Genomic DNA, 25,456 nt, shown 5'->3' with positions numbered 1-25,456 from the left:
ATAGTGAGGATAGTAGTCAGTTGAAAATGCATTCTTAGAAATATCTTTATATTTAGGAAAGATAGAATACCCTTAGAATTGGTTTATCAACACAGAAATACTCCATCTTGTTAGTAATAAGAAGCAAACCATCACATGAATGGATATTAGCCTTGTATTTTCTGAATTAAACACTGAAAAAACAAATAAGAAAACCAAGCAAACAAACAAGCAAACACAAAAAACAAATGCCATGGGACAAGCCACATATATTGCCTGTAACAGAAATAAACATCCAAAGGAAGAAGTAGAACATAGCCATACTGAATCTTATAAACTAATGACCTCATACTATTTAGCTTGTAAATAACTGTGAGGCATCTCTTTCTTAGAAATGTTATTTTCTATGAATCCAGACTTGTTTTCTTAGATTTATACAATACTTTTTATTGGGGTTTGCATCCACTATTTTAGCTGGTGGTTAAAATAGATTTTATAGAAATTTTCAAATAAGGGAATCCACGGTATAAAGACGTTAAATGAATTGCCATTGTTACACAAATAGAGGGCAAAGCAAAGAGCTGAAACTTGAACCTGGATCTCTCAAATCCTGGTCTATTTCTATACATTGAAGGGACCATGGTGGGCTCATTTAACAGACAGATTAGACAAATGCAAGGAAAGCAGGAACATCAAAATAGATTTTTAAAAATTTGATATTTCAAAAAAAGCCCCAGGGACTTCCCTGCTGGTACAGTGGTTAAGAGTCTGCCTGCCAATGCAGGGGACACGGGTTTGACCCCTGGTCCAGGAAGATCCCACATGCTGCAGAGCAACTGAGCCCATGAGCCACACTACTGAGCCTGTGCTCCAGACCCCACGAGACGCAACTACTGAGCCCACATGCTGCAACTACTGAAGCCCGCACACCTAGAGCCTGAGCTCCACAACAAGAGAATCCTCCACAATGAGAAGCCCGCACACCACAACAAGGAGTAGCCTCCACTGTCCACAACTAGAGAAAGCCTGCAGGCAGAAACAAAGCCCACTGTAGCCAATAAATAAATAAATAAATAGGCTATTAAAAAAAAAAAAAGTATCAAAGTGTTACCAAAGTCAGGACTTGGAAACTTTTTTTTTCTGCTATCACTGCTCTATTTTTTATTATCATATGTATTATTATATCTACAAAGCTCTATATGATATATATATTAAGTTTTTAAATTAACTTATTTTTCTATTCTTTTTGAAATTGTTTTCCCATTTAGGTTATTACAGAATATTGAGCAGAGTTCCTTGTGCTCTACAGTAGGCCCTTGTTGGTGATCTATTTCAAATATTCCTTAAACTTGAGTTGTGGCTGCAGATTTGTTGTTGTTGTTGCTATTTTTTAACTCTGAATTAAATACAGTTGAGCGGTGGAAATGTGGCACAGCACAATTTTTTCATTGCTTATGACTTCTAAAGACCTTAATCCATCTGTGTAGTAGACAACGTTGATATTGTTTTCCATGAAAATATTACATTCGAAGTTCGTTAAGCCTGGAATTTGTCAGTAACGCAGAAAATAATAAATTGCATTATCATCCTAAATTAGAAGTAGAAATCACCTCTCCAATTAAAAAAATATGGTAATACTTCTACATAAGAATAACTGAACTGCAGCATCTTTTGATGGACTAAACAAAATCAGCATCTAGAGCAAAGATAGTATGATATTATCCATCTAATGATAAACCCATCCACCTGAAGAGTGTCTAATGATTAAGTCCCATAAGGGGCACTGCTATTGACCTTGCACTTGTGGGTTAAAATAAAAAATGTAAAAAACTCTTGGGAACACATTTATGAAAATTTTACTGACAAATACTATAGTTGAAAGAATGATAAACATTTTTACCTTGCCAATGTCCCTGTCTTTTTGAAGGAAGAAGAAACAGTACCTTTTTAAATCCTACAATTATAAAACCAAATTCTGGCAGTTCTCAAGTGCCACTCACCTTCCGTCAATAGCTCGGTTAAGGTAAAACTGTAACTTACCCAATAGAACCGAAATTTAAAAAATCTATCTCAGTTACGTTTGCAAGTCTCATCTTATAAATTTGATAACACATATTATTGCTAAAGTTTTCTTACATTTACTTTTGAATAGCACAGTTTTATCTTCAGAAATAAGTCTCTTTTTTTTAAATTTTATTTATTTATTATTTTGGGGGGGTACACCAAGTTCAATCAACTGTTTTTATACACATATCCCCATATTCCCTCCCTTCCTTGACTCCTCCCCCCCAAGTCCCCCCCACCCGCTCCGCCCCAGTCCTCTAAGGCATCTTCCATCCTCGAGTTGAACTCCCTTTGTTATACAACAACTTCCCACTGGCTATCTATTTTACAGTTGCTACTATATATATGTCTGTGCTACTCTCTCGCTTCGTCTCAGCTTCCCCTTCACCCCCCGCCCCCTCCCAAACCTCGAGTTCTCCAGTCCATTCTCTGTATCTGCATCCTTGTTCTTGTCACTGAGTTCATCAGTACCATTTTTAGATTCTGTATATGTGAGTTAGCATACAATATTTGTCTTTCTTTTTCTGACTTACTTCACTCTGTATGACAGACTGTAGTTCTATCTACCTCATTACATATAGCTCCATCTCATCCCTTTTTATAGCTGAGTCATATTCCATTGTATATATATGCCATATCTTCTCTATCCATTCATTTGTTGATGGGCATTTCGGTTGCTTCCATGTCCTGGCTATTGTAAATAGTGCTGCAATAAACCTTATGGTACAAGTTTCTTTTGGGATTATGGTTTTCTTTGGGTATACGCCCAGTAGTGGGATTACTGGATCATATGGTAGTTCTATTTGTAGTTTTTTAAGGAACCTCCAAATTGTTTTCCATAGTGGCTGTACCAACTTACATTCCCAAGTCTCTTTTCTTAATTGGATCTGAACATATGAAGTAATATAAAACTAGAAAAATATTTAAAAATTAATTAATCAAATTAATTTAATAACAAATTGTTGCTTTGCTGTGCTTTTTCAGACTGTGTCACAATTACATGGTGCAAGTGTATCTCATTAACTCAAGCCATTAGGTTTTACAAATTAAGAGCAAAATTGATAACAGACAAAAATTTTAAAACAGGACTGTTTGTCCTGTCCTGCTTCCTCAGTCCCAAGCTTTCTTCGTCTCTAATTTTACCTGTGTTTAATTTCTGAGCGTTTTCAATAGAAAGGCCCTCAAAATTGACTCAGCTTGTCCATAAACCTGCAAGTCTCTGGCTTCTGAAATGGTAGAAAATTGGCAGTTCTCTAAAGTAGGATTCTCATTAACTATATGACAACTATTACCTGCTTTGGCTGTTTTAACAACAGGAAATGCTTCCTAAGACAGTGTATATGTGTTTGTTTCCCATTAATTGAGTGCTTAATAATAATTATGCTACATAAGAATTTTATATGGAGTTTATCATTTAATCCTCACAAAAGGTCCCAGGAATAGATTAGTATCACCACCATTATCATCTCTGTTTTAACAGATGAGGAAACTAAGCTTCAGAGAGGCTGCATAATTTGTCAAGCAAGGAGAAGAGACAGAACTCATGTAATAATCTGGTTTCAGAGCCTATCTTTTATTCACTTTTAATCACCATATTTTATAGCCTCTCCTGGTCATCAGTATTAAAAATGAAAGCCAGAGACGGTCTCTTTCTAAAATGTCTCTTATACTAAAACGTTTATAATGTTCCCTGGTGTGACGTTCTTTATAAATATAAAATGCTCTGACTGGTTTGAGGTGATCCTTTTGAATAAGAAGGCCAGTCAAGGTCTCTGTACCTTGTCTCAGGTTACAGAGTTCCAGGAGAAACACATCAGACTATGCAGTAACAATACAGAGCTCCACCTGGAGGAAATTAACTGGCCATCTGTTCAGTTCCAGGAGAACTGATGGCTAAAGTAATGGCTTTGTGCTAATGATATAATATTGTAACAGCCAGGAACTAAATGCAGAGGACTTCCACTTTTAATACACTGTACAGGAAGGAGTGTAAGTAGCCTATATGTAAAGGAATAAGAATTCTCAATTGTTCAAAGAAATTCACCAGTAGAGGGTTATTGTTGGTTTAAGATCTGAACCTAATGCAGGAGCTGAAATAGAGATATCACATGACATGGGTAAATCATGAGCATTAGCAAAACAAAAAAAGCTAAAATCAAAAGATTTATCAACCAAAATCACACCATTTTGTCCTAAGTTCACTAAGGTCTTAGCAAAAGGAAAAATCAGAATTAATGTTACTAAATATTAGTAATTTGGAAAAGTAGTAGGCAAGTGCTGAATTTCATTATAAGTAACATTACTCCACTGCCTGATGCCTTTGTATATAGCGTGCTCCATTTCAGACACGGAGCTTCAAAGCAAAATAAAGTTGGTCTAATCACATTATTTTTTAAATTACCTTCTCCACCTTTGCTTTACAAAATGAATTTAGAGAATAGAAATAACACCTTTATTTCACTGGAATAATAACATTAAAACTTTTTTTTGCCAAATATCATGCAGTATACTCATGGAAGAATTTGCCTTTGGGGCCAAATTTTTAACATTTTCTCTTGTGAAACTCTTGAGATTATGTACAAATAGTCTCCTAAGGAAATTTGTTTCTTCTATCCCTATTGTGATATTTAATATTCAATATTGTGATAGTCTATCACAAACCACTTGCAATGTACATGACTGGATAATGAAGCTGTAGAAAATTTACTTTTAAAAACGAATAAAATTAAAATGTAATTGAACAGAACCTATAAATCCGAATGCTATTAAAGACCTCACATGTCCTGATTCACAGACACCACAGTCCACAGAGACCCCTATCTGAGGAAGAGAAGTCTTGTCTATGGGCATTATCTCTAGTTCAACAAGGGCCACTTTGTCTTTACCTGGTTTACACACTGTACATTTTTTTATACATCTAAAGAGAGGAAATTAGGGGAAATACACACACACACACTCACAGATGCACATCATATACATATAAAGCTTACAAACACTATAACATTTGGCCCAGATATTTTTATATATGTTACAAAATTGAAAAGTCCAGCCAACGGTTTTCTCATATTTATATGGGTTCTCTTTTACCCATTTCATGTGTGAGAAAAGGTAAGCAGTGAACATCATTATACCTCTACAGAGGCACTTATTAACCTGCATGTGGCGTTGCATATGGAAACAGCCTTACAAAGATGAAGAGATTTTTCACCTAAACTTTTACTTACTGGACAAATATCTACTAAATGCATAGGCACTGTAATTACCCCTGAATACTGCTAGGTATGGTTCTACACCACTAATATGCCTGGCTATTTCAAATTATTGGAATCACCTGTTGGTAATTGCTTGGCTTTTCTTTTTTTTTTTTTTTTAAGAACTTTCTTTTATTGAGATACAGTTAACAGACAACAAACAGTATATATTTAGAGCGTAAAATTTGGTGTCCCAATCTCCCAAATCATCCCCCCCGACCCTCCCCACTTTCCCCACTTGGTGTCCATGTGTTTGTTCTCTACATCTGTGTGTCTATTTCTGCCTTGCATGTCCTCTTTCATAGTTGTTAGCATTTACCTTATGTATTGAGCTGCCCCTATATTGGGTACATATATATTTATAATTGTTATCTCCTCTTCTTGGATGGATCCCTTGATCTTTATGTAATGTCCTTTCTTGTCTCTTGTAACATTTTTTATTTTAAAGTCTATTTTATCTGATGTGACTATTGCTACTCCAGCTTTCTTTTGATTTTCATTTGCATGGAATATCTTTTTCCATCCCCTCATTTGCAGTCTGTATGTGTCCCTAGGTCTGAAGTGGGTCTCTTGGAGACAGCATATATATGGGTCTTGTTTTTGTATCCATTCAGCCAGTCTGTGTCTTTTGGTTGGTGCATTTAGTCCATTTACATTCAAGGTAATTATCGATATGTATGTTCCTATTGGCATTTTCTTAATTGTTTTGTTTTTGTAGGTCCTTTTCTTCTCTTATGTTTCCCGCTTAGAGAAGTTCCTTTAGCATTTGTTGTAGGCCTGGTTTGGTGGTGCTGAATTCTCTTAGCTATTGCTTGTCTGTAAAGCTTTTGATTTCTCCACCGAATCTGAATGAGATCCTTGCTGGGTAGAGTATTCTTGGTTGTAGGTTCTTCCCTTTCATCACTTGAAGTATATCATGCCACTCCCTTCTGGCTTGCAGAGTTTCTGCTGAGAAATCAGCTGTTAACCTGATGGGAGTTCCCTTGTATGTCATTTGTCGTTTTTCCCTTGTTGCTTTTAATAACATTTCTCTGTCTTTAGTTTTTGTCAGTTTGACTACTATATGTCTTGGAGTGTTTCTCCTTGGGTTTATCCTGCCTGGGACTCTGTGTTTCCTGGACTTGGGTAGCTATTTCCTTTCCCATGTTACGGAAGTTTTCAACTATAATCTCTTCCAATATTTTCTCAGGTCCTTTCTTTCTCTCTTCTCCTTCTGGGACCCCTATAATGCAATGTTGGCATGTTTAACATTGTCCCAGAGGTCTCTTAGGCTGTCTTCAGTTCTTTTCATTCTTTTTTCCTTACTCTTTTCCGCATCAGTGATAATCACCATCCTGTCTTCCAGGTCACTTATTCGCCCTTCTGCCTCAGTTAATCTGCTGTTGGTTCCTTCTAGCGTATTTTTCATTTCTGTTATTGTGTTGCATATCTCTGTTTGTTTGTTCTTTAATTCTTCTAGGTCTTTGGTAAACTTTTTGATCTTTGCATCCAGTCTTTTTTTCAAAGTCCTGGATCATCTTCACCATCATTATTCTGAATTCTTTTTCTGGAAGTGTGCCTATCTTTTCTTCATTTAGTTGTTTTTCTGGGTTTTTATCCTGTCCCTTCATCTGGTACAAAGTCCTCTGCTTTTTCATTTTCTCTATCTTTCTGTGGCTGTGGTTTTCAGTTCCACAAGACAAAATACTGCTGATACTGCTTGAAACTGCTGTCTGCTCTCTTGTGGAGGAAGGTATCTCTGCTTGGCTAATTTTAAAGTGATTGCAAAAAATGCTTTGATCAGGACTCAACATAACTACTTCTAGGTTAAAAAATTTATTAATAGCAATAATCAATTAAACAAAAAGCCATACATTTGGCTTGCCTAATCAAATTTGCATTTACTCTGGCCCTCAACAATTTTTGCTTCCAAACCCTAACTACTATTTCAGAAAGACTTCCTGTTAGCACTGTACCTGTGTGACCTCTAAACATCTGCTAAATAACCAACTGAATTTCTGTACCTTAACATCTCCAAAACCAAAACTAGGATGCTGTCAGGTTTGCACTTCAGCCCCAAACTCACCACTACCCCACTGGTGGCGGATTCCCACGTTTTGGATGGGTTCCTATCAATCCCTCAGTATTGCTTGTTTTGCTACACTCTGGTACTCTTATCACTTACTCCAACATGCTATTTTCAGTAATATCACTGTCTACTCTTTCCCTTCATTCTTCTCTGAGCACTTTCTGTTTTCAATCATCACACCCATTCATCAGCTCCTCTCGTCTTTTTCATTTAGTTAAGGGGTGAGGGGGTAACCTAGCCAAGTCAGGAATATCTTGGGTTGATTTTTAAATAGAATTAAGGTTCCTAGATAAAATACAGCACATACAATTAAATGTGAAGTACAGATAAAATGCGATATTGGGAATAACATTAAAAATTATTGTTTATCTGAAATTCAAATATAACTGAGCACCCTGTATTTGTTAAATCTGGCAAACTTATAGGGTACATTTATCTAAGATGAATGAAAATATGGGTTAGAGCCCAAAGATAATTTTAAATTTGGAACAAATTGTTATATCAGGAAGATCTAAGAATATACCAAGAGCAGAAGTGAGAAGCAGGGTAGGTGGAATTGGTTAGTGGGCGTCTGCAAGCAATCTGAAATCACAGTGCCCCTTGAAAGCAATATTTTCCAACTTTTCAGACCAACAGCACAGGTAGAAATATAATTTACATCATAAGCCACAACATATACACATTTCTATAATAAAACAGATCCTTTTTATTTTCTTCTATTTCATTTTTTTAAAAGTTATCACAACCCACTAAATTGGCTTGAGAACTCACTAATGCGTTGTGATACATAATGTGAAAAATACTGGTCTAAAGCAGAGGAATGCAGCCTGTCAGCCCAAAGATATTTGCTGTGGTGCTGAGAAAAGATGGTAGTTATGTGGTCAAGTTTAAAATGAAGGCTGCAAATTCAAAGGAGGTCTAAAGCAGGCAGGACTATTTTTAGACAGTTCAGGTCAAATTTACGACAGCTAAAAGCAAGTTGGAAATCTGAGGCAAATGCAACAAATGAAGGGTGAGAGGAATAAAAAGTGAACAAGGTGCAGTCTGAATCCTCCAGAGACGGGGAAATGGTACAAGTGCAAGGCAAGAAGCAAAGACAGAGAACTTGGGCCAAAGCACAGAAATCTGCTATATGATGAAAAGAGACTAGAGGAGGAAAACAGAGGGAGGTAACAGCATTCCAGGGCAACATCAGATGAATTGGGCACAACATCACTATACATCAGTAGATCAAGGTGTAGGCAAACAAGAAATAGAATGTGATTTAAGTTAATTTTGATTAGAAATCGTTTTTGCTCCACTGATAACACTTCAAATTTAGCTATTTTGCTTTGCAGAAAATTACTTTATTTTCTATTGTTTTATCTTTACTATAATGATGAACATCTTTAATTTGGAGCTGTATTCTGCAATAATAGTCATCAACTGAGCAAATGTGACAATATCAAAAAGAGAGACAGTCCAGGTGTATCTCCAGAGTTGTGGGTAATGTTTTTCTGTTTCTTCTTATGTTATTGTGTTTCTTTTTCTTCTTATGTGTTTCTTCTGGCTGTTAAGGAACAGATTGTCATAACAGAGAATTCTTACATTAGATGAAAAAAATGAGCATGTGGGCACTGAAAAAAAGTTCTTCTTCATACATGTTTCCTAATAATAGACTTTAAAAGTTGCATGTAAATAAAATGACTCTGCAAAGCAAATGTTTATACAATTACTTGCAGCATGAATAGCTACATTAAAATATACAATTACACACATGGACGAGTGGGGAGATCGACTTCCTCTCCTGATGTGTTTTGAAGGGTGTATATCCTGTGACATATTAGTGTTTTTGCTGGGGCTTAAGCGAGAGCAAGTTGAAGCCAAGCTTTCTGGTCTAGAATTCAACGGCACAGTCAAGCTCTCCTGGGCTTCTGTTGCTGCTTCCTTGGTTAAAGTTTACCCTCACTAAGCCCTGGTAGGCAGTGGGAAGGCAGCACTTCTTTTAAAACAGATAGCCAAGAATACTGCTGCCACAGTCGCTCAAAGCAAGCAAGATTTAGCCATTTTAGGGGAAACGGAAGACGAACGGAGAAGGTTAGGCTTCACTTTACTAGGGAGTGCAGTGAGTCGCACAACCCTCGTTTGTTTGTGCAAAGTGCAGAGTCTGTGAGATGGTAATAATGAGACACGGCTGCAGAATTCGTTGTCTGGATTCTTACAGCTCCACAACTGGCAAATAATGAAAACATTTTTCTGAGATGCCAAGGAAAGAACTGGCCACATGGTCTCCTTTAGAAAAGGTCTCTCAACCTGCTGTGTTTACTGTGCTCTAGAGGTTGTAATAGGGAAGAACAAATCCAACTCCAGATTAAATCTGTTCCTTGTAGGTTAACCTTTGTGCTCTGTTTGCCTGTGCTTAGTCACGCTGGCCCTGCACCTTTAGTAAGAGAATGTTGCCTATAGCCTGAAATATACAGGATAGCCTGTTCTCAAGGCTCTGACCTTTAAGAGTCCATTCACACAGAGAGAAAAAGTTGCAGAACAGAGAATAGCATTTGTCTTGTTGGAGGCTTACAGGAACATCGTGACCTGACCTAAGTGGACAGCTACAAGAACAAAGGAATCTGACACCAAGAAGTCTGCAACAACTAACCATGCCCCTCCCTCACCTTGCCTTTAAAAGTGCTTTGCTTAAACCCTTCCAGGAGTTTGTGGGTTTAGGGGCACGAGCCACCTGTCTTTTTGCATGGCCCTGCAATCAACCTGTCTCTGCTCTAAACTTCCACGTTTTGGTGTTTTTGGCCTCATCATGTGTTGGGCACAGGAACTTGTGTTCAGTAACAAGGTGACTGTTGAAAACAGGGAATAACTGGGACTTGTGTTGCTGGAAATTAGCACGAGAGGCTAAGGATAAAGCTTGGGCAATGCCACCTGTCTGCCCCCAAAGTCTATAGTGCCCTATGGAGAAATATCGCTTTAGACTACACAAATAACTATGCAAACTAATGGATACATATAACAAAAGATATCACATTCATATATTCCCCACGGAAGAATTAAAACACACCAAGAGAGAAATTTCTGGGTCCAAATTCAGAATTCTCAGAATCTGTTTCTTTCGTGATTCACCTCCTTTCTGATTGCTAGGGTCAAGGAGCAGAGCAATACTCAAATACGGCTGTGGTGTGGGAGACGACATTCCCAGAAAAATGAAGGTGGAGGAGAGGATGAGTAGAGCAGATAAACAGATTAGAAACAGGTAAAGGCTGGTCACTTGTTACTCATCACAAATTGACTAAAACCGCGGCAGATGACGTTCGTGAATAATACTGCCAATTCTGGAAAAGTCATGAATGAAGACATGGGTGCATGTCATCCATGGGCCACTGGGTAGCACAGATGATTCCAAGAAAGAAACAGACCTCTCAATATCTAGTTAATAGAAAAAATCTGTTTACAGCATCTGTCGCCCCACAAACAACCCCATATTTTTTTAAAGAATCACATTTCTATTTACCTCACTATAATACCATGTTTGATGCAATTATTAGGTTAAAACCTTTACATCTATTATTTATGAGCCTCAAAGCAACCCTAAAAATAATACATGCCCAAATCACACATATAGAACTTACCTAATCAGGATTTAAACCTCAATGTAGCTGACATCAAAGCTGGCACCATTTTCTTTCTACTACTTCACATCAATAGCCCATGTCCTGTTCCTCTTTCCTATATTTTATCCCAATTAAATACATACATAGGTATTTATACAGGTGCATATACTGTAAGAAACTCAGGAGATTTTATTTATTACATCATCACAGTACTCAGGAATACCTAAACCTCTGGATCTGAAGAAGAATCACCCACTAGCAGGTATTAATTGTCCTCAGTAGTTTTAAAAGCTGCATTAGCACATTTTGACCACAAGGGTGCACTGAAGTAGCAATTTATCAGGCTGAACATAAAGAGTTAACACAAAGTTAACAAAAGGTTAATTCCCTTTCAAGGAATATATCTACTCACAATGCAAAAATTATTAATGATAGGGTTTGTGACATTAGTTGATGATAAACTGGTTTGGGTGAGTTCTTATATCTTTTGATGGTCTCTACTACCACTGTCATGCCACTAATTTATTTTTTCTCCCGAGACGGTTTTACACATCTGACTTCTTAATCTGAATAATATTATTTTTAGTTATCAAAAACGAGACTGTTCTTACATAAATGCAGGTTTCATATTATGTGTACCGTACAACAAAGGGAGATCAACTCGATGATGGGTGATGCCTTAGAGGGCTGGGACGGGGAGGGTGGGGGGGAGTCGCAGGAGGGAGGGAATATGGGGATATGTGTATAAATACAGCTGATTGACTTTGGTGTACCTCAAAAGCTGGTACAAGCGTGTAAAGCAATTATATTCCAATAAAGAGCTTAAAAAATATTATGTGTACCGTGTTTAAATTTAATAGCTGTTTTCAATATTTAGCAGTAATCACTTTTGTAAAACGTATATCTGTGTGTGTGTGGGGGGGTGGATACATGGATGTGGGTGTGCATCTGATAAGAAACAAACCAGTGTGTGGAAATATAAGTGATGTGTTTACATCCTGCCTCAAAGATGAGTGCATGATTTAATGGAGCATCAAAGTTTTCCCTGAAAAGCAAAGGGGACACACGTGTTAAATAATTTTGTTACGTTGTTCAGAGCCGGCAAAATTGCAGACATCCAGGGTGCTGTTCAAGGTAAACATGAGTTGTGTAGTGCAGGGTCTTTACAGCCATGGGCTACAGCTCTGATCTTGTTTCATTATCTCTATTTATAGTAACATCTTTATACTACTTAGTTGGTATCAAAAAAGCAAGGACTTCACAGAGACAAGGTGAATTTTTTCCTTCCACAAGTATTTATGGAATACGCTACCACGAGACAGTTCTTTTACTAAGCTGTGATCACACAGCGATATGAGAAACAGACATGGTCCCCCACCATTAGGGACTACATGATTTTTTTAACTTTGACCCTAGCTACAAATAAAGAAAAAAAAATGAAATTTTGCCATTTGCAGCAACAGGGATGAACTTGGAGGGCATTATGCTAAGTGAAATAAGTCGGACAGAAAAAGACAAATACTGTATGATATCACTTATGTGTGGAGTCTAAAAAATATGACAAACTAGTGAATACAACAAAAAGAAGCAGATTCACAGATATAGAGAACTAGAGGTTACCAGTGGGAGGGAGGGGCAAGATAGGAGTGGGGGAGTGGGAGATACAAACTACTGGGTGTAAGATAGGTTCAAGGATATATTGTACAATTTGGGGAATCTAGCCAATATTTTTTAATAACTGTAAATGGAAAGTAACTTTTAAAATTGCATTAATATATAAATAAATAGGAAAAAACAGACAAAAGGAGCTTCACAAAAGTATCATAAAATAGCTATAATTAAGTAATGTTTTGTACTCATAAATTCTGCAAGATGAGCTAGTTATAACACATACTTTCAGATCACTGACTTACTGTATAACGGTATGACTGAGTTCAATATTAAAGAATGTCTGGAAAATATTTGAAATTGGAATAATTTTAAGCTTTTTTTCTCTATTTGATATCCAGAATACCTGTTTAAGTCACTCTAGTTTGTAATAATAAAGCAAAATAAACAGTTATCTGCATAAAAAAGACAGGGACTTACATTTGTTTAATTGCTATATTATTTTGCTTTCTTTAAAAAACATTAGGTCCAAAAAGATGGTTTACAGACATAAAATTAATTCCAAGATCCATATTTTCTTCAACTCTTTGCTTCAGAAACACCCTACCCATGCACTTGGATGTGTGACAGGAAAAGGAAGCATTCACAATAGTAAAAGGAAGTGAGGACGGACACAAAAACACAGCATGTTTATATTCTATCTGAATCACAGCTAGATAGTACCTTTACTGAGAAATCTAATTTTCATAGTCTTTAATCTGACACTTTCTGTTTCAAAACAATGCTCTCATCTTTTAGAAATATTTTGTAAAAAGAAACAGATGAGCTTTGTAGAAGCTTTTCACCCTCACCTTGATAACATGAGTTCTCAACTGCTTTAAGATACATGACAAAAGCTATTACTCAAGATGCCACACTAGGATTCACACAAAAATCAGGACGATCTTATGCTACTTAAGTGGGACATTAGTAGGTTTATGTATGCCATGTTACACATTTCTTTCCTATCTATTCTTGAGTTAAACCCCAGCTAGATATGAGAAACAAACATATTTACAAAATGATCATACTAAATGTCAATGACTGCCATCAGCCTAATTTATTCTCTATCTTCTCTTGCCCAAGGATATTTGAAGTCCATGTAAAGATACATAGGCCAATGCTTTGATCCAAAGAAATTAAATTCTAATTGCAAAACTTGAGGCATTGTGATAGGGAAGGGGAATATATTCGGAGAGTAAGCCCTTCCTGGTACTAATCATGGAAATAGATATAACCCCCTATTTCAACAGTGTCTTAGACTACAGGACTATAAGGCAAGCAACACTGAGGTTCACAGGATCATTTATATTTACAACAAAATTTGAGGTGTGGTCACATCTGTTGCACTACAGCTTAAAATCACATTATAACTTAAGTAGCCACCTGTTGACAACATGGTTCAGATTACTGCAAAATTTTTAACAAAAATGGAGAGCAGTGAAAGTCTGCTGACACTTGAGAGTCATTTTTATGGCCTTTCTTCTTTGATCGCTATTTTAAAATCCTGGAAGTAGGAAGTCTAATGACTACAGATCCTTTTCATGACTACCACAATTATTATTATTTATAGGAGAGCTCTCTAGATGGTAATGAAGCCAACATCTCCTTTCTCTCTGCTATGCTGATCAGCCAACCTGCTTTTTCAAGAGCAGGAAGCATTTTCCTATGTTTGAACATTTCTTGTGCCAACCTGTTTGCTCACTTTGGTTACTATTTTCCTTGTGCCTCTTGCAGAGCAATGGCTCCACACACACCATGAAAACTGCTGTAATTCCTTAAGAGTTGGGAAAAAAACCCAGAAATATAGCCCACCTCATTTTATATGTACAAAAACTTTGGCCTAAGTCAAAAAAAGGGTAAATTAATTGCTAGGAACTCTCGAATTTTCATCTAGTGTTATTTTTTCATACCACAATCGCTGCAAATTTTGGTCATTCATCTCATTCTAAGTTGACAAGAATTCTGGGAATTTTGACATAAAAAACTAGCATAAATGGTGCAAGTTAAAATATCCCATTTAGCAGTAGAGACATCGAACCAATAGATATTAATAAAAAGGAACAGAATGAAATGATGCTGACTGAAGTTTTAACATTAAGTGTTGTAGACCTGATAGAATAAAGACTTTTCCTTTTTAACATTCAGAGTAAGGATATAGACATTCTGCCTAATATATTATTTTTCTACAGTATGTCCCTGGAAAGGAATATTCTATTCATGCTGAAAACAAATTCTTTAAAGGGAACCAGTTTTTAAATTTTTCAGAAAAGTAATTTAAAATTAACATTAAGACTGAAACTTGGGAAAAAGCAAATGAAATAACTGAAATTCTCATATACTTCATCTAGCAGGAGAGGTCCTAGACACAGGTACCCTGATTTCCTTCCATGCTTCCTTTCTGCCTGGTCAAACCTTGGATAACAGTTACACTGTGGACTGCCAGAGATGGTGACATTTATAAGATGTACATAAAAGAATGCCTAAGTTGTTATTATTCCTCTCTCTCCCAACGCAGAGGCATTGGGCCAAGTGGAGGAAATTACATCCATAATCACAATCAGGGCAACAATGGAGCTATGTTGATTGCCCTGCTTGTCCTTCTACCTGGAACATGACTAGTGACTGGACAAAGGAGAAATAATATTATTCAGAAGTTGACCATAAGGCGAGCACTTTATGCATATTAACTCATTTTACCACGCATACCATGCAAATCATTATCTCCCTCTAAATAGGAGGAGAAAAAAGGTAAATAATTGGCCAAAAGTGACACAGATAGGAAGTACTAGATTTGAAATCTGAAACTGAGTTTGTCTGGCTTCTAGCCTGTTTTCTTTTAGCTACAGCATATGCTCTCCACTCGGAATTAAATGAGTGTAATTATTGGCAGCTATGTATGTGAGTAATACATGTAAACTTACTGTATCACACCACAAGTTCCGTGCTCTGTGTGTGTGTGCGTGTGTGTCTGTGTGCATATACACATATATATGCAGACTGTTCTCTCCACTGAAAACACTGACTTTCCCTGCTAGATTCTGGATTTTCACCAGTTACTTTTATTTTACATGTAGCCAAATAGAGTTTTGAAACTTTATTCTTTAATCAGACCAAAACTGAAGAAACCTTTCTGGAAAGGCAGCTGTGCTTTAGCCTGACGAAATGAAAGAGATAAAAGACAGCTAGAGAAGAGTCTTATGTTCCATTAAGGTGCAATTCAGACAATAGTTGAGAAAAGTCAAGGACTGGAAGACAACTTCCTGCATTTGTGATTTTTTTTAATGATGTTACAACATTAATTTTGAAGTCACTTCCCAAACTGCTAAGCACACTTGCATTCAATTTTCAGTAGAAAGATAATATTTAAGTTCAAATATAAGTGATATCTGAATGATTCACACTTCTTCTCCACTCTGTTAATGTAGATATTCAATTCAAAAATATTGAGGTAAACACCTTCAATGCAAAGTAAAGGTTAATATATACACAGGGACAAATGAAGGGGGAGAAAAAAAGACCTAAAAGACACTAGAATTCAACAATGGCTAAAAAAATTAACTACGATAGCCTTTACATATTCCTAAAATGTGTCATTTTATGTGGATTTTTAAAAAGAGCTCATAAGTAATAAAATATACACCCTCCAATTTTATCTCTAGTCAGATCAGACTGCAATAAAATTTAAGTTGTAAAACGACTAGATATTTCAAGGAATGATATACTGCTGATAGGTAAAAACAAATAGCATTCAAAAGTTAATCCAATATTAAAGGACCACCATTTCCTGCAGAGTGAAAACATAGAAAGATTTGCAAAAAAGGCAAAGTAAATAAAATGACCACTAAATCTATTGGTAATATTATTAAGACAATATGACACGTTTTAATGATTAGTTGTATAAGTATGGTTTCTTGGCCATGTAGGATAAGGGAGAAAAAGAAAGTCAATAAACATAATCACGCATGCTCTATGAGCTAATGTGTTAGAAGTAGGAAAAAAATCTTAATCTTAATGGGCACCATTATAATTGCGATAGGTATCTCGCTAACTCTACCAATGACTAGCCAATTTCAGCATTAGTATTGAGAACTAAGCTCTGACCCAACAGTCTAGGGCCCTAATAGCAGTAAACGATTTCATTTCAAATTGCACTTAGTTTTATGCCCCATTAGTTGAACATTTATATTAATTTTTAACATTAGACTTAAATTCATTGTGGAGTCACGTGCCTGTACAGTTGTGCTAGCAATGCAGCAATGTTTGTTTTTTTTTCCTGTGTGTATTGTTACTCTATAAAATGGAAATGTATTCTAATTAGGATTCAACTGAGAAATACCAGAAGGCAAAATGTGAGGTCAGAAGAAACCTTCATGATATTAGGAAAAGGTGAGACTACTTTAGATGCAGAAACAAAAAATAAACTTGGGAAAGAAAAGAATCTTCACATAGGATATTCTCAAGAGGGATTGGATGATGTTTCAGATACTATTTATACGTTCAAAGTTGGTATCCATCCCTACCCAAAAATGCAGAAAACATCTTCAAAATGTTAATGCAAAATGATATACGTTGGAAATGTGTTTATCAGTTTATTGGAAGTGTTTAGCATGCATTACAGCAGTGGATCAGATTCTCTACATTTCATTTAGGAAAACACAGGGTGAGAGACTTGGGGTTATGTCATAATTCTATTTTAATTAAAGGTCTCTAATAAGTGGACTTCAAAGAGTAAATCACTTTAAATTGCTTTTGGCACCTAAACAGATTTGGCTGCCACATTATTACTACAATGAAGCCATTTGTTTTTTCTTGGTTTGTTTTCATTTAATACAACTGAACTTATGTATTTCTACCTTACAAAGTCCTATCAAGTTCAGGTAGCTATTTTGTGAAAATAAATTATCATCAGAGTACACAGTTAGTGATATTAGTAGATCAATATACGTTTTTTCTCCTATTAGTATCCAGAGATAAAACCCTGTCTTAGGAGACAGGCAAAATGAGTATGTTCAGTAACATTAGTCTACACAAAAATATCTTAAGAAGCTAGGTCATTGTCATTAGTCAGGATAAAAATGTCTCCTAGGAGATGTAAGTCAAAAGAAAGTTTATGTGGCAGAATTATGTAAGGAAACTTACAATAGTGCCTGCCCACAAACCATGCAATTTTGAAACAGCCAAGAAACAAAACCATAGAGAAGGAGAGATAAATACAACATGTATTAGGGGTTATTATGCAACTATAAAGATTCAATATGACCCTGGAAATATAGCAAAAAATAGTTATGGAAAAGAAGCTATTTCTTATGCTCAGTAGCTAATTTTCAAACATATGTACCTGTATTTGAAACTTTGAGCATTTCACACATTTTTCTGTATCTGAAAAAAAAATGGATCCAGACTGATATTGTGTATAAATATAGCTGAAAACAGTTAATATAAAGGTAGCCAAAAGCAAAGTTCAATAAGAATTCTAAAAAAGGATATTATTCTGATTGCTGATAAAGTATTCCTGATGTACACTTTGCTCATATTGGAAAAGAATAATTTACTGTTCAATTTTCCTGGAAAGGATGAACTATCTATAGTAAGATGATTTCATAAAATGTTTAATTAAATAAAAAACTAGATTAAAGTGTCTAGATCGAACAGTAGGTATAATTAAAGACTTTAGAAATAATATATAACTCCATTTTGACAATATATATTTCATTAGCCAACAATTAATTAACTCTGTTCTCTCTATAATTTACAATAAAACATTATATATTTTCACTTAACATGTTCAAGGGCACTAGGTCTATGAAAATAACACATTTTTAAATAATTTATACTGGAAAATTAAGAAATGCATACCCTTTAGGGTAAATGTATTTAATATAAGGTAACATAAGAAAAGCACATAAAATTTCCTTACCCATTTGACTAGAAGTATTAAATAAGAAATACCTGAACATATTAATATGATTTGAAGGGGGGAGGACTATTAAGACAATAGTGGTTGTACAAAAGTTCATATGTTCCAGTAAATAATTTATATATTATGATTTGAACTCATAATATATATTGAATATATAACACAAATAATGTTCCCATTTGTGGGCATTTGACTGCGACTACCACATTTTATGCATATTTAAAGAAAAGAAAATGATAAAGCTAGAAACAGGTCTAAACTATATGCAACAGACTTAGTGAAGATACAACCAAAACAAAATCAGTAATAATAACAGTTTAAATGTTGGGTGTGACCATGGATACAGTCTAATTTATGCTGAAGATAAAATATCCATAACTATTTAACCCATCTTTAATAAGCATATAATATCAAATTTCAAAATGCATGCCTTTTTCTTTTCTTTTTTTGTTTCATAACTTACTGCTTTGTAAGTTCTCTTTTGTCCAGCATGTTTCCGAATTTGTTCTCCATTTGGCCCTGTTTCCACATGCATTGAATAGATAATGTCAAAGAAATCTTCAACCACGGCTACCCGCCGCAAAGATAGCTTCTCATCTACCCCTACGCCATCCTGGAAACAAGACCAAAAACAAAAAAAACGTTAAAAAAGCAAAATATTAATAAAGAAACATGGAAATATGTATTTAATATAGAAGATTGACATATAAAGTTCATTAGACAAAAACATTTTGATAAACTGAACCAAATTATCTAGATAGTAAAGTTCAAAAAATTACAATTGAATATCTCATCATTTTATATATTATTTACATACAAAACCTTAAGAAACATGAAAAAAGATATTTGGCACAGTTAATCATGCTTACCCAATAATGCCATCTTTTAAATTTTATAATGACTTACTTGTAACCATCAGTATAACTATCTTAAATTACTCTAAAATATATTATTAAGGCCCAGCAATTTTTTATTGCAATAATTTCTTCTAGATATTGATTCCTTATCTAATCAATATCTATTGTGTCCCTGGGTACTGGACATTATTATTAGAGAAATGAAAGAAATAATATGAAACTGCTACCCTTAATATCATACAATCTTGGAAAGAAAGTTCATCTGCTTTGCTATCCGTATTAGACTAAGGGAGAATATGGGTTAAAGGTTAAAAATGTGAGCCCTGGAGATGATTTAGGTGTGAACTTTGGATCACCTACTCAGAAGCTGTGTATTTTGTGCAAATCTTTTAAACCTCTCTAAATTTCTTTTCTCACCTGTAAAATAGGGATAGTAGAGCTTACTTCACAGAACTGTAATCATTAAATGAAATAATGTATGGAAAGGATATAGCCCAATGTTTGGCATATAGTGAACAGTCAGTAAATGTTGGCTTTTGCCATTTTGATGACCCTGATAAAAATATAAGTCAAGTACTAGGAGAGTTCAGAGAATAAAGATGTCAACTCTTACTGAAGCAGCTTCATGGAAGAAATAGAATTTCACATGGGTGGGAGCTGAAGCAGCGGATAAGCCATTGCAGTGGGAAAGACAGAGCCAAAGGTTCCCATACATGATTGAGAAGAATAAATAATAAGTTTGTAATGATAAGAAATAAATTTAATCTTACATGGTGGCCACATGAATGAATTCACTACTTCCGAGTGGAGGATCCAAAGTTACCACCTAGATATTCTCTAGGCCCCCATTTTTAACCTTTAACCCATCTTTCCCTTAGTCTAATACTGATAACATAGTAGACACATTTTAATTTCTGAAATGAAAGGGTTTCCTACTTGCAAACACTCTCTCTCTTAATATTCTTATTCAGACCTTGAGGCATAACCTGAAGTGACATGACATCTCCATAAATGGGGGCACACAACACAAGAAGGTGATTAACCTGAGCAAAATCATTATGCAGTCAATGAATCAAATGGCAAAAGTCTCTCTGAACAGCAGTGCCAGCAGACTGAGCTTACTGCAAAACTGAAAGCAAACCACTTGATGCTTTCTGCTACTTTGGTTTTTATTTTGTTTGGTTTTTTTCCTTCTGGTTTATAATAGGTCTCAGAAGCAGCAGTGCCTAAAGCAGGATATTCAAATAACTATATATATGAAGTTTTATATAAGGCCAAACAACCAGGTGTTCCACCTTTGTTAAATTTGAAGCTCTCCCTCTCAAATAATCTGTGATGCATGTGGTTCTTCACTAGGTTTCAGACCTTTCTGACTTCTCTCCTTTAACATCTTGCAGTATCTCTTCTCCTGTACTGGGCTCCATGGATACTCCTTCATTGCCTTGTGATGCAAGACCAGTCTGCAGTGAGAGGACAGGGAAGCTGCATGAAACACAGCAGCAACCAGCCTGGAAATTTGTTGCGACTTAGAGGTTAATGTCAGGGAAGCACCATTTCAGATGTCTGCCCACCAGCTCTCCTGGCCTAACCCCTACTCCTCAGAGAACATCCACTCTTCCTACGCTGGAAATTCAAATTCTAAGTTGACCGACTAGCAAAACCACCCTCAAGACTTTGTCTTCTTTTCTCCTGGAAATAAAATCTGTAGAGTTTCCTCTCAGTTCTCTTGCTAGATAACTATAAATAGAGTAATTTTGTACAGTTAGTAAACTATGAGTGATGTAAGGATCACAGCCTATAAATTCACTCCAACAAGTATCCTGCAAGTACCGACTACTGCCAAATCCTCTTCTGCTAGGTGCTGAAGTTATCAAAGTGTATGAGATAGAAAATCTAGGTCTTTGTGGAGTTTCCGGTCTAGTAGACAAAATAAATATTGAACAAATCATTGCTAGAGCTATAGATTAATTTCCTATGGCTTCTGTAACAAATTACCATAAAATGGGTAGCTGAAAACAAAGTAAATTTATTCTCCCATAATTCTGGAAGCCAGAAGCTCAAACTCAAGATGTTGACAGAACTGTGCTTCCTTTAAAAGGTCCAGAGGCGAATTCATTCTTTGTCTATTCCAGGTTCTGCAGGTTGCCAGCATTCACGGCTTTAGGCCATATCACACTGACTTCTCTTTGATGTGTCTCACCTCTGTGTCTCTCACTTATAAGGACCCATCTTATATGATGGAATGTTGCACCCAACCAGATAATCCAAGGTAATCCCCTCATATCAAGTTCCTTAACTTAAGTGCATCTACAAAGACTCTTTTCTAAAACAAAGTAACATTCACAAATTCCTGGAGTTGAGACTTGAAATCTTTGGGTGGGCATTATTCAACTGACTACAGGTAATATGTGTTAGAGTACAGAAGGTACAAGTTGTGCTATGGGAGCATATATTGGAAATGCTTACAATTACTGGTTAACAGTCAACAAACCCTGATTTCAGACTATACTACAAATCTACGGTAATCAAAAGAGTATGGAACTGGTACAAAAACAGACACATAGATCAATGGAACAGGACAGAGAGCCCAAAAATATACCCACAAACTTATGGTCAATTAATCTACCTCAAAGGAGGCAAAAATATATGATGGAGAAAAGACAGTCTCTTTAATAAGTGGTGCTGGGAAAACTGGACAGCTACATGTATAAGAATGAAATTAGAACATTTTTAACACCATATACAATCTCATTTACTGTTGCATCAAAAAGAATAAAATACCTAGGAATAAACTTACCTAAAGAGACAAAAGACCTGTACTCTAAAAACTGTAAGATACTGATGAAAGAAACTGAAGATGACAAAGAGGAAAAAAGATACCATGTTCTTGGACTAGAGCAATTAATATTGTTAAAATGACCATACCACCAAGGCAATCTACAGATTCAATACAATCCTTATCAAAATACCAATGGCATTTTCCACAGAACTAGAAAAATTAATTTTAAAACTTGTATGGAAACACAAAAGACCCTGAATAGCCAAAACAATCTCAAGAAACAAAAACAGATCTGGAGGTATCAAGCTCCCTGACTTCACACTATACTACAAAGCTACAGTGATTAAAACAGCATGGTATTGGCAGAAAAACAGAAAAAATATATAATGGAATATTACTCAGTCATAAAAAAGAATGAGATCTTGCCATTTGCAACAATATGGATGGACCCAGAGGGAATTATGCTGAGTGAAATGGTTCAGAGAAAGACAAATACTGTATGATTTCACTTACATGTAGAATCTAAAAAGCAAAGCAAGGGAACAAACATAAGAAAACAGAATAGAGTCACAGACACAGAGAACAAAGAGATGATTGCCAGAGGGACAGGGCATAGGGAATGAGAGAACTGAGATAAATTAACAGATATAAATTTACAGTTACAAGATAAATGAGTCACAGGGATGAAATGCACAGCATGGGAAATACAGTTAATAACAATGTAATATCTTTGTATATTAACTAGTCTTATTGTGGCAATCATTTTGTAATGCATAGAAACACTGAATCACTAGGTATGCACCAGGAACTAACAATGTTACAGGTCAATTATACTTCAAAAAGCAAAGTCAAAGAAATCAGATTTGTAGTTACTTGAGGAGAAGGATAGAAGTAGGGGGAATTGGATTGAAGTGGTCAAAAGGTACAAACTTCCAGTTATAAGATAAGTCCTAGGGATATAACATACAATATGATTAATATAATTAACACTGCTGTACGTAATACATGAAAGTTGTTGAGTTTTCATCATAAGGAAAAAATGCTTTTCTCTTTCTTTTACTTTGTATCTATATGAGGTGATTGATACTCAGTAAACTTATTGTGGCAATCATTTCATGATGTATGTAAGTCAAATTATTTTGCTGCACACCTTAAACTTATAGTGTTGTATTTCAATTATATCTCAATAAAACTGGATGACCAAAAAAATAAAGATCTCAAATCAGAAATCTATATTTCCATCTTAAGTAACTAGAAAAAGAGTAAAGTAAAATCAAGCAGAAGGGGGAAATATTTAAAAAGAGGAGAAACAAATTAAAGAGAATAGAAAACAATGAACAAGATCAGCAAAATCAAAGAGTAGTCCTTGAAAAAGTTTTTTAAATAATAAAACTTTAGCTTTACTGACCAAGATAAAGAGGGAGAAGACTCAAATTACTAAAATCATGAATAAAAGGAATATCCCGACTGACCTGTTAATAAAGGATTTAAAAATATTATAAACAACTCTATGCTAACAAATCAAATAACCACACAAAGTGAACAAATCCTAGAAAGATACAAATTACTGAAATTGACTAAAAAAAGAGAAATTTTGAACAGGTTGGTCACACGTAACGAGACAAAATTAACAATGAAAAATCTTTTTGCAAAGAAAAGCCCAGGTTCAGAAGGTTTTACGAGGCAAGACATTCAATGAATTAGGCCAATTCATCACAAACTCTCCTAGAAAGATAGATGAAAAAATACTTCTGAAATCACTCCATGAGGTCAGGATTACCTTTATATCAAAACTAAATATATCACAAGGGAAAAACCTACAGACCAGTATATTTTGTGAATATAGATGTAAAAATCGTCAACAAAATACTAAAACATAAAATCCAAGCATATATATAAATCATGATGTACCACAACCAAATAGGATAATCCCAGGTTAGTTTAACAGAAGAAAACGAATTAATGTAATATACCATATTAACAGAACAGATGGTAAAAAGCATATGATTACCTCAACAGATGCAGAACAATATTTGACAAAAGCAACATATTTCTCTGGCAAAATCTCAGTAAACTAGAAATAGAAAGGAATCCTCAATCTGATAAAGGACATCTTTAAAAACCCCACAATGGGGGTTGGGGACATCTTTAAAAACCCCATAATGGGATGAATTGGGAGACTGGGATTGCCATACATACATTACTAATAAGAAAAAAAATATCAAATTGTACACTAAATATATGCAATGTGTTGTATGTCAGTTGTATCTCAATAAAAGTTCTTAAAAAAAAAAAAACCCACAATGAATATCTTATGGTGAAAGACTGAATATTTTCCTTCTAAGAACAGGGGCAAGACAAGAATGTCTGCTCAAGACACTTCCATTTAACACTGTATTGGAGCTTCTTGTCAGGGCAATTAGGTAAGAAAATGAAAGAAAAGTCACCCAGATTGGAAAAGAGGGAAAAAAACAATCTCTATTTGCAGATGACATAATCTTGTATATAAAAATATCCTAAGGAATCCACTAAAAAACTGTTAGAATAAACAAATTTTGTAAAGTTAAGTTTTTAAAATCAATGTACAAAAATCAATTGTATTTCTGCTTATTTAAAAATGAACAAAACCCAAAAATAAATTAGGAAAAATAATTTTATTTATACTAGCATCTAAAAGAACTGAATACTAGATATAAATTTAGATTTAACAAAGTTAAAGTTAACAAAAGAGTGCAAAACTTCTACACTGACAGCTTCAAAACAATGTTTATAAGAAATTTAAAATTATCTAAATAAATGTAAAGACATTCTATGCTCATGGATCAGAAGGTTTAATACTATTAAGATTGTTAAAATGGCAATACCCCAAAAAATAATTTACAGATTCAACGCAATTGCTATTAAAATGTTAACTAGTTTTGCAGAAATTGACAAGTTACAATTTACATGTAACTGCCAAGTATTAAGAAAACCAAAATAATCTTTTTTTTAAATTTATTTTTTATTTATTATTTTTTTGGGGGTACACCAAGTTCAATTATCTGTTTTTATACACATATCCCTGTATTCCCTCCCTCCCTCAACTCCCCCCCCACCCTCCCCGTCCCAGTCCTCTAAGGCATCTTCCATCCTCTAGTTGGACTCCCTTTGTTATACAACTTCCCACTGGCTATCTATTTAACAGTTGGTACTATATATATGTCTGTGCTACTCTCTCGCTTTGTCTCAGCTTCCCCAAAATAATCTTTTAAAAGAAGTTCAGAGGTCTCACACTTCTTGGTTTTGAAACTTA

The 25,456-nt window shown here is 35.2% G+C and overlaps 1 protein-coding gene across 6 annotated transcripts in view; it reads right to left on the bottom strand.

Annotated features, from left to right (window-relative positions):
- Nucleotides 1-25,456, bottom strand: part of NOL4 (nucleolar protein 4) — a 400,651-nt gene that overhangs the window by 287,417 nt on the left and 87,778 nt on the right. For 3 of the 6 annotated variants that reach the window (XM_057699284.1, XM_057699287.1, XM_057699289.1), the window contains exon 2: nucleotides 18,992-19,141. In XM_057699284.1, coding sequence (XP_057555267.1) covers nucleotides 18,992-19,141 — 150 coding nt within the window. Of the gene's footprint in view, nucleotides 1-11,605; nucleotides 11,622-17,949; nucleotides 18,013-18,987; nucleotides 19,142-25,456 lie in introns of all 6 variants that reach the window. The other 3 variants (XM_057699285.1, XM_057699288.1, XM_057699286.1) reach the window with 2 other exon arrangements.

The sequence above is a fragment of the Hippopotamus amphibius genome, chromosome 11 (genome assembly GCF_030028045.1).
Source record: "Hippopotamus amphibius kiboko isolate mHipAmp2 chromosome 11, mHipAmp2.hap2, whole genome shotgun sequence".
NCBI lineage: Eukaryota > Metazoa > Chordata > Mammalia > Artiodactyla > Hippopotamidae > Hippopotamus > Hippopotamus amphibius.
Note: the sequence above shows the minus strand (reverse complement) of the source record. Positions and strands in the feature narration are given on the sequence as shown.